General features: G+C 39.8%; 1 protein-coding gene across 8 annotated transcripts in view; it reads left to right on the top strand.

Moving 5' to 3' along the window:
- Nucleotides 1-7,921, top strand: part of LOC120575026 (histone acetyltransferase KAT7-like) — a 29,192-nt gene extending 21,271 nt beyond the window's left edge. For all 8 annotated transcript variants that reach the window (XM_039825609.1, XM_039825603.1, XM_039825608.1 and 5 more), the window contains 5 exons: nucleotides 620-760; nucleotides 976-1,069; nucleotides 1,742-1,888; nucleotides 6,619-6,725; nucleotides 7,246-7,921. In XM_039825609.1, the coding sequence (XP_039681543.1) occupies nucleotides 620-760; nucleotides 976-1,069; nucleotides 1,742-1,888; nucleotides 6,619-6,725; nucleotides 7,246-7,344 (588 nt within the window). In that variant the 3' untranslated portion in view covers nucleotides 7,345-7,921. The remainder of the gene's footprint in view (nucleotides 1-619; nucleotides 761-975; nucleotides 1,070-1,741; nucleotides 1,889-6,618; nucleotides 6,726-7,245) is intronic.
- Nucleotides 7,922-17,527: the final 9,606 nt, after the last annotated feature.

Genomic DNA, 17,527 nt, shown 5'->3' with positions numbered 1-17,527 from the left:
AACCTATAGCTTGATAACTATAGCTAGTTATCAACAGTGTGAGCATCAAGGAGAGGTGTTTGCATGTGAAAATGGCACTTCTGGTTAGTCTTCTCTAGTGTTACCTCTTTAGCTTGAAGTAAAACCTGTGTCTCCGGCCTTTTTAACCAGTTGTTGTGCCTGAATGTAATGCTAACATACCTAATGAGATGGAGATCTGTCTGTGTAAGATTAGCCAGCTAGCTGTCCGTGTTTCCCCTAGGTTTGTGGAAGACTTAGGTGCGCATATTTAGCAAGGGGGTTCAGGGGTCCTCCCTTATGGAAATGTTATGTTTTTCAATTTTAAAAATATCAATTTTCCATCATTTTGGACCATTATTATTACCATATGTGTCTAAAATCTTGGAAACCTTGCAACAGATAATAAATAAATAACACTCAAAAAGCTTAAAGACAAAACTTAAAGCTAAAGAAGTCCACTGGGAACCAATGACAATCATTAGATCTGGGAAAAGTCATTTAGTTACATTCATTCGGCTTAGGTGGTGCGCCTAAGCCTTTAAAATGGTGGGGGAAAACCCTGGCTGTGTTTCCTGTAACCTTTGATAAATTATAATGCCTATGATGCTCTTCCTCACAGATATACTGTCAGAACTTGTGTCTGCTGGCGAAACTCTTCCTGGACCACAAGACTCTGTATTACGATGTGGAACCTTTCCTTTTCTATGTCATGACTGAAGCTGACAACACAGGTTGCCATCTGGTCGGATACTTCTCCAAGGTAACCTAGGAGACAATCACAGAGTCCTCTTCGTCCTCGCTTTATGATGGATTACTGATACAAAAAAGTAGACCAAAAAAGTGTTTCCCAGATAAGATAAATTAGCAAAAGTGAATATGCAAAGCCAGAAGCAATGAGATCAGAAGTAAAGATGAGATGAAAAAAAGCTTTTCTTTTTTGTAAAAAAATATACCTGATATATTCTTCCTCTGCAGGAGAAGAACTCGTTCCTGAACTACAACGTGTCCTGCATCCTCACCATGCCACAGTACATGAGGCAGGGCTACGGCAAGATGCTCATAGACTTCAGTGAGTGCAGACACCCAGTGTGTGTGTATTCCTCTTTGTGTGTCCTTGTATGTGTTTGTCTCGTAAACTTAACACTGGCCAAGGGATTCTGCAAAGTGCAATAACACCAGATTTAGGAGGCTGTCCGAAGCACTTGGCCCTCTGAGGAAACCCTCTCAAACTCTTGGTCTTTGGGTATTACAGTCGTTAATTTTTGTCTATGTTTTCTGTATTTTTTTTCCCTGCTTTCTCAGTAGAAGAAAATAATGTTTAAGGAGGAGTGTAGATAGGGCTGCACAATTTATCGGGTTTTTTTTATCGTCCTCGCCATATCAGCTATTATTATATTATATATTTAGAGTTTTTTTTGTCTTAGTTAAAAGAAAATAGCAGTAGAAAACTGCACTTTAAAATGTAACAGTCATTCTTTTTTTAGTGGTGCCTTTTATATTCAATTCAGTGTTCAATTTGTTCAATTAAAGAATGTTGAAAGTGATTTCCTTTCATTTGGTTTGAATACAACAACAATTTGTTGTATTTCAGCATTTCAAAGCAGCAGATCCACAACTGAGCACAATTTACTATCTGTTTATCGCGATATTCAACAACGTTATCGCATATTGCATATTTTCCTCATATGAGCGCAGCCCTAAGTGTAGCCAACAAAAGTCTCTATCTGGTCTGTCCTTTAAGGTTACCTGTTGTCCAAGGTGGAGGAGAAGGTGGGTTCCCCCGAGCGCCCCCTGTCTGACCTGGGCCTTATCAGCTACCGCAGTTACTGGAAGGAGGTGCTGCTGCGCTACCTGAACAACTTTCAGGGCAAGGAGATCTCCATCAAAGGTCAGAGCTGGAACACAATCTCCAAAATGCTGGCAAGAGATAGAATTTTGTTTTTTAATTTATTCACTTTTATATATTCCTGCAAGTCATTAAGGTTGCTTAAGTTTCACACCTACAGTGCTGCTCATGAGTATAGGAACCCATGCTAAAGTTGACTAAAAAAAGGGGGGAAAAAAATGAGGAAAAATCCAATTTTCTTTGTGAATGAATAATGTATCGTAGATAAATAAATGTTCTTCCTTAAAATACGGGGGGCATAAGTATAGACACCCCTATGTTAAATTCCCATATAAGCAGGCACAGTTTTATTTTTAAAGGCCAGTTATTTCATGGATCCAGGATACTATGCATCCTGATAAAGTTCCCTTGGCCTTTGGAATTAAAATAGCCCCACATCATCACATATCCTTCACCATACCTAGAGATTGGCATAGTTTTATTTCAGTTAGCCTAATAGCTGGTTTGATTTGCATTGAGAGATGATTTTGTGGAAAGTACCCCATGCCAATCTGTAGGTATGGTGAAGGGCATGTGATGATGTGGAGCTTTTAATTTTAATTCCAAAGGCCGAGGGAACTTTATCAGGATGCATAGTATCCTGGATCCATGAAATAACTGGCCTTTAAAAATAAAACTCTGCCTGCCTCTATGGGAATTTAACATAGGGGTGTGTATACTTATGCCCCCTGTATTTTAAGGAAGAACATTTATTTATTTACGATACATTATTCATTCACAAAAAAAAATTGTATTCTCAAAGGTTGGATTTGTCCTAACTTTTTCAATAAAGGCATTCAGATCAATTTCCAAAAGATGATTTTTTTATTCCTCTTTTTAGTCAACTTTAGCATGGTTCCTATACTCATGAACAGCACTGTACCTCGTTTGGTCGGATAGTCCGGTTGGTTTGGGCAGGTGTGAAAGCTCATCCGAACTCTGGAGGGATCAAACCAAGGAACTCTGGTCCGCTTGAAAACGGAGGTCTCAGATCGCTAGAGTTTGGTTCACTTCAAGTGAGAACGCATTCCGACCCAAATACAGGAAGTGAACCAACAACAGAGCATTTACTAGCCTGCAGTTTCAACCTTGCACACAATTTACAGACTTAACTATAATTTACGGGATGATAACTTTCAGATCCATAAGCTGTTCTGAGCACACATCGCTGGTCATCTGTGTGACATCATTCTCTCTCTCTCTCTCTCTCTCTCTCTCTCTCTCTCTCTCTCTCTCTCCCTCTCCCTCTCTCCTTCACTCGCTGTCTGTAAGCTGCTCATTGTTCGCCTTCTTCTAAAATATTAGAAACACCAAAGCATAACCAGAAAACCCAAGACGTTGTAAATTTGGTGTTGCTCCATTATTTAAGTGTCAGTGAGTTTTGGATATTCTGTCCAATAAACAAGCGACCATCTCGATCGGGTGACGTGTCTACAGTGTTTGGTGTGTTTGACAAAGTGCAGTGTGAAAGCAAACCGAACCAAATGGAAAAACGCAAGAGACCAGAGGCAGAGTTGGTTTGGGGAATGCCTAATTAAATATGAAGTGAGGACCGGGTATTGTATGTGACAGACTTTGTCTGCAGTAGGTGACATAAGTTAAGAGGTGAACGGCCGAACAGGGTCTTGTCAATGAAAGTGAACCATTGAAATAAACTTGGGAGAGAGGAAGGGTGGGCTGTGGTGCATCCAGTGTGCGCGTGCATTCATGTGTGTCCGCCTTTGTGAATGGACCAGAGAGCACCGAGGTCACTCCAAGTCAGCGTTCAGGTGATAAATGAAGACAAGCACACAAGACATAAACTGGAGCAAAACTGGGTCGTCCCAAACACATTCAGAGGACTGAGGGAACCTCCTGCTTTGTACATCAGTTTTGTTTCTCCTGGTTTTATCCATTCTGGAGAAAAGCACTGCTGCCGTGATGAGAACGTAAACAAGACTTAAGGTGCATTCACACCAGATCAGATGTTGCAGAAATTAGTGCAGGGTTGTGCAGCGGAGTGGGACTGTCACTTAAATGGCCCATTTGTGTCTCCATTGTGTGTTTTCCATGGTGCTAACGTTTAGCCGTACCGGGTCCTACAAGTGATTGTCTGTCTGCATCGACAGATAAAAAAAAAATTGAGTGACATAACATAACATTTCACTCTATTTTTTTTTTTTTTGTTAACAAACATTAAACAACAATATATAACAAGCAAATGCAGACATTAGTTATCAACAAGGCAACTTCTCATCTCATTATCTCATTACATTTCTACAAGCGTTGACAAAGATATTCACAGCTTTAAACCTTGTAAAGCTAATTTAAAGTTAAGTTTAAGTGACACGTAATTTAACTGCAGACATACATTTTCACCTTTACAGCATTTCAGAGACTCAATCAAGGAGTTATAGTCAAATTATAGTACCCTAAAGCATGGTTTGGGGTTTTGAAATTTGTATTTATAAATATGAAATTTACCTAATTATAACATGAGGTTGATACATTTTTTTAATAGTTTGTCTTTGTAACCAGTGATGACCCTCTCACAGTCTATTTTAACATGCATCTTCATTTTGCATAGTATAAATTCTTCCAAGCTTGACAAACGCTTCATGGAATAAATAATCTCTGTGTATTTTGATCAGTGAAAATCAGATGGCTATATATTATGCAGAATTTGTGTATCTCCTTTACTTCTGTTATTTATACAGAACAAAATGTCACTCTATTGTGTTTTGTCTTATGTGATTGGCCACTGCAGAATGATGTCGGGTTCTGTTTCTCCAATAGTCAAGTCTGTTTCAACATAGGGCCACTGCGTTTTTTCACGAAACACAAAGTATTTAGTTAAGTCTTGAACCCAATATGATTTATTCACTGTAGACTTTTAGATCATTTCAGTTGACTATTTACAGCTCACTAAGACACCATATTGCACGTAGTTTTAGAGCTACTGTTCACAAATAACTAATTCACTGCAATTTGTCACACTAAATAAAGATGTAGCGAAAGCATCAGATAATAGATTGTCTCCAGGGTCAGACAGCAGCCATGACAGTGTGACAAAACGGCGAAATTTCAGTAATAACACTCCGTTCCCTCCCGTCCAAGCCTCATTTTGTCCTGCTCTTTTCTTTTCTTATTATAAATTCTGCATGTCATTTTGAATTAAGGAAGATCTTTTCAAGTCACACGGGAGGAACATGTCATTCCGGTCTACATTCAAATGCATTCTCACTGTTCTGCCATGGTGCGGCCACTCTGCCTCTGCCATTCTCCGCCATGCCTGTAGAAATTAGCAGACATTGTAGAAAGTGGGTTTTGTCATCATTCAGGAGCCTTTTGATTCGTTCTAACTATGCCCACTGTGTTTGCACCTTTCAGAAAGAGCTCTGAATGTGGTCATATTTTAGCTGCATAAAGTTTATAATGTGTTTTATAATAGCTTTTCAGTTGCATAGAAACCGCCCAAGCCTCAACAATGATAAAGCTGTTTAGCAAAAGCAAAACAAAATTCTTCCTGTAATCTCAATAGTTTTTCAATTGTTTGACATTACTGTGAATATGTAACTTAACTAAAGAAATTCTTATTCGACTAACTCATGATTTTATAAACTAATCCATTAGTTGATTTAAATAGCTTTTTTGGATTTTTCCCATTTCTTAGTTTGTTAGCTTAGCTTTCTTTCCCACAGACAGCACTTTTTCTCAACTGCCTGAAAATAGCTCATCCACATTCCTGTTTGAAATTCCTCAACTAGTGATGTCACTGTTTTTCCAATGTGCTGCCCACAGGTTCTGCCTGAGCAAACACAGCACACCCAGTGGCTTGTTTAAATTTGGTTGACCAATGACAACAGAGTGGGCTGGCTGACCAATCAGAGCAATTGCATGCCGGTTAGATTTGTTTTCCGACTTGATCCCGACTTGCTCTGACGTCATGCACGAGATCAAGGCGGCTGCAGTTCTGAGACGCAGAGGCAGCGCAGTTTCTTTTCACCAAGTGCAAGAACCCAGGCGGACCCAGGGCATGCTGATTGGTTTAGAATCAACTCAACATGATGTTTTATATAAACTTTTTATTGTTTTTGAATTGGTGGGATTTTAATTGATATTTGTCTGATTTAAAGGCTTATTCTGTACAGAACACATGTTGTGTAGCTGATGGTGATGTTCAGAAATTAGAGAGACTAAATCTGTTCGGATTACGAATCATCTACAGTCTGTTGTTTATTACCATCAGCAACGGATCGCAGGTAGAGCATTTTGACAGCTACTCTGTCATTATAAAAACAACTGGATACTGTGTACAAGCTGATATATGGGTCTGATAACATTTTATTAATATCTGAATCAGACCTAACCGGATGTGAGTGTTTCTGTGACTTCCTGTTCAGCCTGAAGGCTGCTGGAAACGGCTGGAAACTGTCCGACTTGACCATGGCTTTTTGTCACCATCACCGGCTGCTGCCCCCTGCTCTCGTCTACTTTACAGGCGGGGCACAGCAATGGGTAGTATGACAAACGTGTTTTTTGAATATCCCAAGCATGTAAACCTACTCCAGTAGACCCCAAGAGTGCAAATATGATGCTGAAAAGGACTATAATAGGGGCTTTTTAAGCTTTTTCAGTCGATGGGACCGTCTGACAACCGCCTGAGTATGTGTAAATGCAGCCTTAGTCTTTTTAATCAGACAGTCCTGATCCTATCACTCTGACCTCCTCTTGTCCCACTCTTGTGTTCACAGAGATCAGTCAGGAGACGGCAGTGAACCCAGTGGATATTGTCAGCACACTGCAATCCCTCCAGATGCTCAAATACTGGAAGGGAAAGCACCTGGTTTTAAAGAGACAGGTAGGAAACAAAACCATCAATTTTGACAGTCAGAATTTCTTTCATGCTGTAATTTTTTTATTTCGAGCATGTAAAATTCTAAATAAAAAAAAGACAATAGCAATTATTGAAAACATATCCTACAAAATAGGAGAAAAAAAGGTTAAAAGGAGATAACCTAATTAATTTCATTAGCAAATTTCCTTGATTAACATGCACAAAAAGGAGTAGGAAGAAGTATAAGCTTATTTAATCCTACCCCTTAATAATTAGCTCATTATTTATCAAAACGTAATATAATTATAGAGTTTGACATACATGGCACTTATCACACCCATAGTTACCTAATTATAGTTAAATACAGCAAAAGAATTACACAGCTATATACATAGAATCTTAATTGTCTTGAAGACCATAAACGTGTGTGTGTATATATGTATATGTATATATGTATATGTATATATATATATATATATATATATATATATATATATATATATATATATAGTGTAGCCAACTAAGGTGCATTTTCTTTCTGTAGGACCTTATTGACGACTGGAAGGCCAAGGAGACCAAACGTGGAAATGGCAAGAGCATTGACCCCACAGCCTTAAAATGGACACCGCCCAAAGGGACGTAGAGGGAGCTTCCTTTCACACTCCAAACACACACACAGACAGATCCTCCACCACCTCCACTGGCATGCTCACAGACCCTGAGCCTAAACCCCTCACACACAAACTCTTGTACAGACCGCTTGCAGCAGCTACGGCACAGTCCGCCGTTCCTCTGGGTTCAGCAGTCACTCTCATGGCTCGGGAAATTGACTTCAGTCCAACATTAGCTCACTGATATAATGCCTGGTCCAGAGTATTTGTTTGGACATTGCACTAAATTTGATGAAAATGAGGCAAATGTGCATGAATTTGGACCTAATACACGAATGAATGATCAGAAATGTATTAAGAATTTAAGACCTGGCTATGTGTAGACACTTTGTAAGATTTGGTACTGCAAAATTTGACAAAGCTGTAATCCGAGTCGCAATCAGGGCAGTAGGGAGGGATTAAACACTCACATATAAAAACAACAACAAAAAACATGCATAGCAATAACAATCGTTAATTTATGGCAGTGTTCAGTAACAAAAAAACAAAAAGAGACAACCAAACAGAAGCAATATTGCAGCTGCAGATGCCCTCAAATAATAGTTCAGTTAATTGTAACAAAAGCGTTCTAGTTAGTTGGATTGAAACCAATACACAATATGTTTGAAGGCAAACTAAACTCTACCGCCTGGTGTTTCTAACCGCTGTATGCCACCAGCTATTACTCACTTAAAGGACAGTAATATATTACATGGAGTGGAATTTTAATAACTTATCATTTGACAGATTGTACGTGCATTTATACACTCACCTAAAGGATTATTAGGAACATCCTACTAATGCCGTGTTTGACCCCCTTTTGCCTTCAGAACTGCCTTAATTCTTCGTGGCATTGATTCAACAAGGTGCTGGAAGCATTCTTTAGAAATGTTGGCCCATATTGAGAGGATAGCATCTTGCAGTTGATGGAGATTTGTGGGATGCACATCCAGGGCACGAAGCTCCCGTTCCACCACATCCCAAAGATGTTCTATTGGGTTGAGATCTGGTGACTGTGGGGGCTATTTTAGCACAGTGAACTCATTGTCATGTTCAAGAAACCAATTTGAAATGATTCGAGCTTTGTGACATGGTGCATTATCTTGCTGGAAGTAGCCATCAGAGGATGGGTACATGGTGGTCAGAAAGGGATGGACATGGTCAGAAACAATGCTCAGGTAGGCTGTGGCATTTAAAACGATGCCCAATTGGTACTAAGGGGCCTAAAGTGTGCCAAGAAAACATTCCCCACACCATAACACCACCACCACCAGCCTGCTCAGTGGTAACAAAGCATGATGGATCCATGTTTTCATTCTGTTTACGCCAAATTCTGACTCTTCCATCTGAATGTCTCAACAGAAATCGAGACTCCTGAGAACAGGCAACACTTTTACAGTCTTCAACTGTTCAACTGGTGAGCTCGTGCAAATTGTAGCCTCATTTTCCTATTTTTAGTGGAGATGAGTGGTACCCGGTGGGGTCTTCTGCTGGTGTAGCCCATCCACCTCGAGGTTGTTTGTGTTGTGGCTTCACAAATGCTTTGCTGCATACCCTGGTTGTAACGAGTGGTTATTTGAGACAGTTGATCTTTTATCAGCTGAAATCAGTCGGCCCATTCTCCTCTGAGCTCTTGCATCAGGACTGCAGCATCCTTGATGTTTTTCCTTTTTCAGACCATTCTTTGTAAACCCTACAAATGGTTGTGCGTGAAAATCCCAGTAACTGAGCAGATTGTGAAATACTCAAACCAGGCCATCTGGCACCAACAACCATGCCACGCTCAAAGTTGCTTAGATCACCTTTCTTTCCCATTCTTACATTCAGTTTGGAGTTCAGGAGATTGTCTAGACCTGGACCACACCCCTAAATGCATTGAAGCAGCAGTCGTGTGATTGGTTGATTAGATAATTGCATTAACGAGAATTCTTACAGGTGTTCCTAATAATCCTTTAGGTGAGTGTATATTTTACACAGTTTATCAATGTGATTATTTATTTCATAAATTTAATATTGAACACTTTGGGGTTCCACAGCTATTCATCATTTATCTTTAGATTTTTATATTTTCGGATTTAGGCCCCTGTTAACATTCTGGTACAACAAACAGTACGACTAAAATGCAGAACAATATGCTTGGCATCAGCCAGTGATGTCTGTCTACGTAGGATCACGGCTGATGTCTCTTTGACCTCATTTGTTATCTGAAAAGTGAAAGTAATTGTGCGTTGTTAGAGCACCTCCTGCCCAGACACCTGATTAGCACGGAGCACCAGACCCGCCCGCTAATCCAATCTGCAGGCGGCCGGAATTGAACCTGTGCTGCTTTTCATTCTGTTCTCGGGATGGCCGACACAACGCATGCCGGCAGCACGTTGACTCATGCGATGCATTTTGGCAGACATAGACCAGCTGGCTGTGATTAAACAGGACAAGGCCTGGCCCCAAAGTGCATAACGTTTCTAGGAATAGTAGTACCAAATTTTAATTTACCATTCAGGTTATATGGTAGAGATACGGAAGCTTAGTGCTGCCAAACCTGAAAAAAAAAAGTATTAGTATGTAAGTTTAATGTAATAACAAAATGTTTTTTACTTCATGACCAGATATTTTCATGTTTTAACAAGATATTTTCACGCTATAACCATATACTAACTTATCAAGTTATAACAAGAAAATGTTCCTATTACACGATACAATTTATCACGTTATAATGTGAAAAGTTTCACATTATAATAAATTATCACATGGATTAAGGATTTCAGAAAATTCATGTCATAACAACATATTTTTATATTATTACAAAATACAAACTTATCTAATTAAAACATCCTGTCATTACATTAAACTTTTCATGTAATAACGTGATACTGTTAGGTTTTTCGTTTTCAGGCGTGGCAGCACTACACTTCCGTACAGACAGACTGGAAATCCTTTAAAAGGAATTGGATCATTTCTTTTTAGAGCTGCAAAAAATTTAGAACTAAAATAAAAATATTTCCCGGGATTAACTTTGGTCTTTTCACACAAAAATGGGCATCAGCTACACAGTGATGTTGCCTTAGGTCCGATCTTTTACAGATTCTCTCTTTGTGTAAGAACTGGGAGACAGACCAACCCTCTTTTCTGACACTTTAAGTGTGACTGTTTGAACCCAGAGCGCATCAATAACTCGGCATCTCTCTCACGCAACAAACACACCCATTAGCTGTGTTCCAAAACCGTTCCCTCGTTCACTCTCTCACTATTCCGTATATAGTGTTTATTACACTTTAAACTAAACTATATAGGGAACGACCAGACGAGATTTCGGACACTCACTTCAACATATCGTTGCGTCAGTAGATGCGTCAGTTATTTGTGTGACGGAGGCGGGCGCGCCCAGCATCATGTGAACAAACCGAAACCAAAAATACTTTACTTGAAGGTATCTACATAAGAGTGACATGTCATGAACACACGACACTGTCATGACTGTGTCATGTCACTCTTATGTAGATACCTTCAAGTAAAGTGTAACCAATACTTCGGTAACACTTTACTTGAAGGTATCTACATAAGAGTGGCATGACACTGTCATGAACGTGTCATAAACATTGTAAACAAATCATAAACATTTATGACATAACGCTTCTGTCATTAAGTGTCCTTTGTTTTTTGTCATGACAAGTTAGGGTTAGAGTTAGGGTTAGGGCTCATGTGTCATGACTGTGTCATGTGTCATGTCACTCTTATGTAGATACCTTCAAGTGAAGTGTTACCAATACTTCTAATAGGTCCCTGAAAAAAAGCGAGCACCCAGGAGGATAGTTAAAGGTTGTATAGACAGTATGTTGCATGTTCCATTTCCAATGTTTAGAAATTAAAGCCCGCCCCATTTTTCCATTTCTGTTTTCGCGGTTACTTCTGCTTCTCCTCCTCCTCCGGGAAAACACGGCCGCGTTGTAAACGGGAGTAAAATGTAGGGTACTTTCTCTCTTAATACATCCATGGGTACATAGTATGTTCGCTCAAATTATCTCTGCATTGTGGGTATTTTATAGTGGACTATATAGTGAATGAAATTAACCGCGGAGGATTGGAACACCACTACAAAAATGGCGAACACACTTCGCACACACCTATGGACAAATATGCACTATATCCGTGATAGGGAACGGTTTGGAACACCGCTATTGTGTCCAGTATTTAACCCATGACAGCAGTCAGGCGCTTAGCTAGGACGCTATAGCTGCCATTGGCCATGTTTGGACCGTGTCATGTCACCACCACATGTGTTGTTACCACCTGTCTTCCCCTTCTTTTTTTAAAACCTTTTATCTTAGTGACGGCTGTGTTGTTTTATGTCTTCACTTATATATTGAAAAGTAAAAGGTACATAGGGGAATCAGCAGCTGTTCTCAGTGATGGAGCACCCAAACATGTTTGCTGTCTTTTCTATGTTCTTTTGTGGCGGTTTGGTTAAAGTTCTCAATGCTATTTTATACTTTTTCTACCTCTAAGGTTTACCACTGTATAAAAGCTACAACGGCCCATTTTAAGCTTCTTTTTTTTTTTTATTCTGTTTGTAACATGTGAAACTACAGTATATAGCTGTGTTCAGCTGTATTTTTTTTTATGTTACTAGATTTTAAATAAAATATATTTATAAACTTAGAAAAATATGTTAACTGCGTAGAACGTAAAAGACAAGAATGGTAGAGGAATGACTACTCTGTAGGACTGGCTTCCATGTAAATATGAATATTTATCTCAAGATTTGATGTAGTTTTGAATGTGTCTAGAAGCTCTCGAAAGGTACAGGAGGGAGAATCCAAGGCAACAATGACAAAAGTCATTTACATTTCAGAGGTTCATCTCCTGTTACCAAAAGTGACATATGATTGAATCAGAACGCGTCACTTTTGCACATTATCACTACTTGTCACCGCTGTGATTGCTGCTGCAAGCAGTTAGGAAAACACAAGCACAGTCTTTTTGTGTGAGACCAGTTCGCGTTGTCGCCAGCATTTTTGTATTATATAATACAGCCCCCACTGTGTGTGATTGAAAACATTTCATTTTATTTTATTGACAATCTTCATATTTATTGATTTGGATCAACATGTTCATTTTTTTTAAACGGCTTTTAAGAATTGTTAAAGGAGTAATTTGCTTGCTTGAGAGTTAGATGAGTAAATTGATACCACTCTGGTGCCTGTGTGCTAAATAGAAAGCAGGTTAGCTTAGCACAAAGACTGGAAACAGGGAAATTGCTAAGCTTATGCTAAGCTAACCGGCTATTGGTGGTAGCTTTATATTGTCTCGGGTCGGGTGAAAATGTTTGAAAACATTTTATTGAGCTTTTTACCTCAGACGAAGTCTGCCTTAATCGCCTTGTCTCTGTTTAAATATTTGTAAAAACCCACAGACATAGGTAAAGGGTGACCAATAGCATTGATTTATTAAAAGAATTAAAATGATGAATTATGGAGATACAAGGTTTCTGCCCCACAGCGACGATATGTACCAAATATGAGAGTTGTATCAATCTTCTCATGTAACGCAGCAAAGCAAATAAGTATATTTCCCAGAAATGTCAAACCATTTCTTTTAAACATTGTGCATAAGCTTAGACAGCAGTTGGCTGTGAAATTGGAGGTGCATGGCTGAATCATCTTTTTTTTCTTTCTTTTCTTTCTCCAGAATGCTTTTTTTGTATCGTAGCTTTTGTGTCACATTGTCACCTTACCTTTACAGACTACAGCCGAGAGTTCCATTAGCGTTTCTTCTTTCTTAGTATAAAAACAAATGTTGCCTTTAAATTCTATATGTATGTATGTATTTCTTTGTGTCTTGTTTCCCTGTCTGTTTGTTTTTTATAGCGATGTTATCTTTCTACCATCTGTGGATTTATTCATCTGTGTTTTACATGTTTATAGTTTCTCTCATCCTGTGGTTGGCTTGCCTGTCTTCATTTGGGCTTTGCATGACGTCACAGACTGGCAGAGTTAAAGTCATTACAATATATAAAGGTCTACTCGTCTCCTTTTAGCACCTGTTCTCAATAAACCTCTCTGAGACGGGCTGCTGGAATTACTCATCACGGTTGTACGTGTAGGAACTGGGTTGTTTTGCCAATTCTTAAGTGCATTTACAGAAAAGTGCACTTTCAAAGGGAAAATCTATCCTAAAAAAAAAAGCAACCTCCTGATGATGATGTTCCATACACGACCGTGCCGATTTTGTCCTGACTGTACTTTTGTCATGTTGAGATATTACCTGCTTAGGTTTGATGGAGTGATTAAAAACAATCTGCGGTCCCCTCAGAATTACTTGGCAGCCATTTTGTACTCACATTTAACATACAATTCATCATAAGCAGAGCCTACTTTCTATTCTCACAGTAGCAGCAAAGGGAATGTCATTTTTTGTTGTTGTCTTGACTGGAAAAGACTTTTAAACCTGGGGGCCACATTGGAAAATAATGTAAGAGTCACATCAAGGGTAGTCTATATCCACGACGTTCCACCTCCGGGATTGCTCCGTTGCCCCCAGAAATTCTGCCTGTTGTACCTCATTTAGGCCGGATATCCGTTGCCTTGGGCTTCCTTTGTGTTGGCATTTTAAACTCCGGTGGATTTCTGAGGACTATGGTTAACTGCTCCTCAGATCTCTGCAGGGTAAATCCAGACAGCTAGCTAGACTATCTGTCCAATCTGAGTTTTTGCCACCCGAGACGCTTGTGGTTGGTTTAAAGAAATGCCAAAAAACCAGAGCATGTTTCTCTCCCATAAGGGAATTCTGTGTGGACTAGCCGGGCCCTCCTCCGCAGCGCAGTGGAGGAAGGTCTGGCAATGCGTGACTACATCAATGGCCACACATGTATAGTTTATTGACATGCTTTTATTTAAGTGAAAAAGTAAAATATTTGACTGTATTGCATGTCTCATATAGTCTTCTCACATACAATTTGCTCTGCATAAAGCCCTAAAAGAATTCAGTAAAAAAAGTATCTTAGCCATCCCAGAATTTAGCGCATCAAGCAAAACGATTATATTTTTAAAAGTAGGCTACCAGATTTACAACAACCTGTTTCACAGGCCTGAATATGCAAAGTCACAGTCTCAAAGTCGGTAAAACTGCCAAATTCTGCTTTGCGTTTCGCGTAATTGCAGTTTGAGAAACATTTCCCCGTCTTTTTGGTTTAGCGCACAACTAGGCGGGCCAAAATGTATTGTGAACCTAAATTGATGTGCGGGCCGGATCAAAATCTGCGATGGGCCGGATTTGGCCCGCTGGCCTGGAGTTTGACACGTGCATGAAACCATAAATGACAACACTACAACATAAATCGGTCATATTTAATTCATCATGTGAAAGCTTTAATAACCATTTTCTTTTCTTTTTGTTAGAAAATCTGTTCTATTCCTCACATTCATTTCTCATCCTGTTGTCTTGCAGTTCTTCTCTGTGCCAGTGGCAGCTATAGATGGGCAGCTTCAGAGCAACTTTCAGCTGGTTATTAACACAGCTGAATAGAGTCCCAGTTACTTAGAGAAACCAGAGGCATTCCATCACCTTCCATAGGCCACCCGTGAGCTGTTGTATTGTAGTACTGCAGCACTTGAATGCACCCTGCCAACTATTAAAACTAGCGTGGCATCCATATGTAGCTCAGTTGTGCTTTTGTAACTTGCTTCCCTTTGCTTCCTCTTCAATAATAAATGCAAATGGTGGAACTCGGTCAGATGTGTTCTTTGTGTGTTACAGTAGCTGTTTCCCCCGGCAACAGTCGGAGTCCTGAGCAGGTAAAGGATTATTTGGGGCCCGGTCAGTCAATAGGTAGTCTATATCGACGACGTTTCATTTCTGGGATTGTTCAGGTATTGCCTAGTCTGGCCAAGCTCAAGTCTTTTGAGACTGCTCTCTGTATTTTCTACTGCACAAGAGGCTTGATCAACGGGCATAGTTCAAATGACTCCGTACGCAATTGGATAGTCCTTCAACCAATCAGACCAACGATCCGGGTGACGTACTTTGCAGAGCGAAAGCCCGTCCGTAGTAAGGCAAACACATCCTTCTTTTGTGGGAATTGTTCCAGGGCAAGTTTCTGTTCCGTTTTCAGAGAAAACTTGCCTTTGAAATCTTTGAAAACAGCGGCGTCGACGGGTTGCTGCGCTTCGGTGGCCACCGCGTTGAATGTAAACGAAAAGCTGCTTGCCGTCGCTTCTCTATCGTCATCGTGTTAAACCCGCCAATAGCGCGCCAGGTGGATAAGCCAGTTTGTCATTGGTTCCCGCAGATTTGTAACGGAAGCAGGATAGATAAAAACATACAGGTTTCCAGCCTGAGCTGCAGAGCGAAATCAAATCGCCGGCAGATCGGAAAATCCAGAAAATTCAGCCGGATGTCCGTTACCTTCCCCTTCCTTTGTGTTGTAATTCTAAACTCCGGTGGATTTCTGAGGACTATGGTTAACTGCTCCTCAGATCTCTGCAGGGTAAATCCAGACCGCTAGCTAGACTATCTGTCCAATCTGAGTTTTCTGTTGCACCGTCGCTCCGTCCGACACTTAGCACCGCCCAAGACCACTGTGATTGGTTTAAAGAAATGCCAATAAACCAGAGCAAGTTTTTCTCCCATAAGGGAATTCTGTGTGGACTAGCCAGACCCCTCCTCAACGGTGCCGCGGAGGAAGGTCTGGCAATGCGAGACTGTTTAACAGTTAAACAAAGAATGTATGGACAAATGGCAAACAAGGAAGGTGTCATTCTGCCTCGTCCGCTCTCACTAAGACCAGCCCACCTCGAGGTGACTAGTAGGGATGGAACGAGACACAAAACTCAAGATTCAAGACTATTTCAAGTTCACGATACGATTTTCTGAAACAGAATGAGCTGCAAAAAAAATGACTTTCTTTAAACTGTGCAAAACAACAGATGTGCTCTTATCAAAAGTGAAATGGAAATTGTATTTTATCCTAAAGAACAAAAATGATGCATTAATATATATTAATAATTAGATTTAAAAAGAAATCCCACATCAAATGTACTACTACTAGTCTCAGTCCTAACGGCAGTGGCCGCGGGTTCAATTCCGAACCCATGGCCCTTTGATGCAAGTCATTCCTCCTCTCTCTCTCTCTCCACTTTCCTGTCAAGTGAAGGCCCAAAAATGCCCAAACAAAGAATCTAATAAAAAAAGAAGACATAGTGACTAGGGCTGCACAATATATTGTTTTTTTATTGTCATCGCAATATCACTGCCGCGATAAACACCACGCGAAAGGCTGCAACGTATTGCAAAAGATATTTCAAGATTATTTGTGTTTTTGAAAGAAAATTAATGCACTTTGCTCTCTGTTTATTTATCACAACATTCAACAACCCCCCATAATCGAAACTGGCCAGTTTAACCTGCCCAAAAAACTATATATATACATATATATATATAACAAAAATCTATTTTCCTTTACATAAAGAAAGATGTTTGCACCATAACCTGATGCATAAAAAAGGCACAGATTGTTGAGAAAAAAAAAATCAGCAGAATGCAGGACATGGAGTGTTTGATTTGCTCAAAATTTCATTTTTGCTCAAAAGTGGAGATCTCAACCCCCCCTCCGAATGTTGACCCCAAAGGAATGCCCTTGTAAACAAGTGAAAGTCAATTACACCTTAGAGTGTTTGAAAGATTCCATCACAACTCACTTTTTATCTCAACCGGTTGTTATCTTCACACATTAATACCGATTCCTAACCAATAGATCTTTTTCATAGCAGACATCTTGACTTGTCACAGTAGGAAAAGCCCAGCTGAAACTGATAACCTTAACGATGGCTCAGTTCCATCAAGTGTCCCAGTAAGCTGTTTCAGTGAGTCAGCATGCACAACACCAGGGCCTCTCCTAAGTGCAGGGATCTTCAACAGGGGGTCCGGGACCCCTAGGGGGTCCTCATAGTCAATGCTGGGTGGCCTCCAAATTATTGTTGATTTTGAAAGTTTTTTTCAATGAATCCAACATATTATTAGCAAATATAAATCCCCACTGAAGGTAGGATTACTGGCCTATAGGTAAGGTATAGTCACTAATGTAGCCATCCAAAGATAGAGTTAATCCTAAAGATTTACTGTGCCACATGTATATTTTAAAATGAAAACATGATTTATAAAATCATGGCAACAATTATAAGG

Source organism: Perca fluviatilis, chromosome 15 (genome assembly GCF_010015445.1).
Source record: "Perca fluviatilis chromosome 15, GENO_Pfluv_1.0, whole genome shotgun sequence".
Lineage (NCBI taxonomy): Eukaryota > Metazoa > Chordata > Actinopteri > Perciformes > Percidae > Perca > Perca fluviatilis.
Note: the sequence above shows the minus strand (reverse complement) of the source record. Positions and strands in the feature narration are given on the sequence as shown.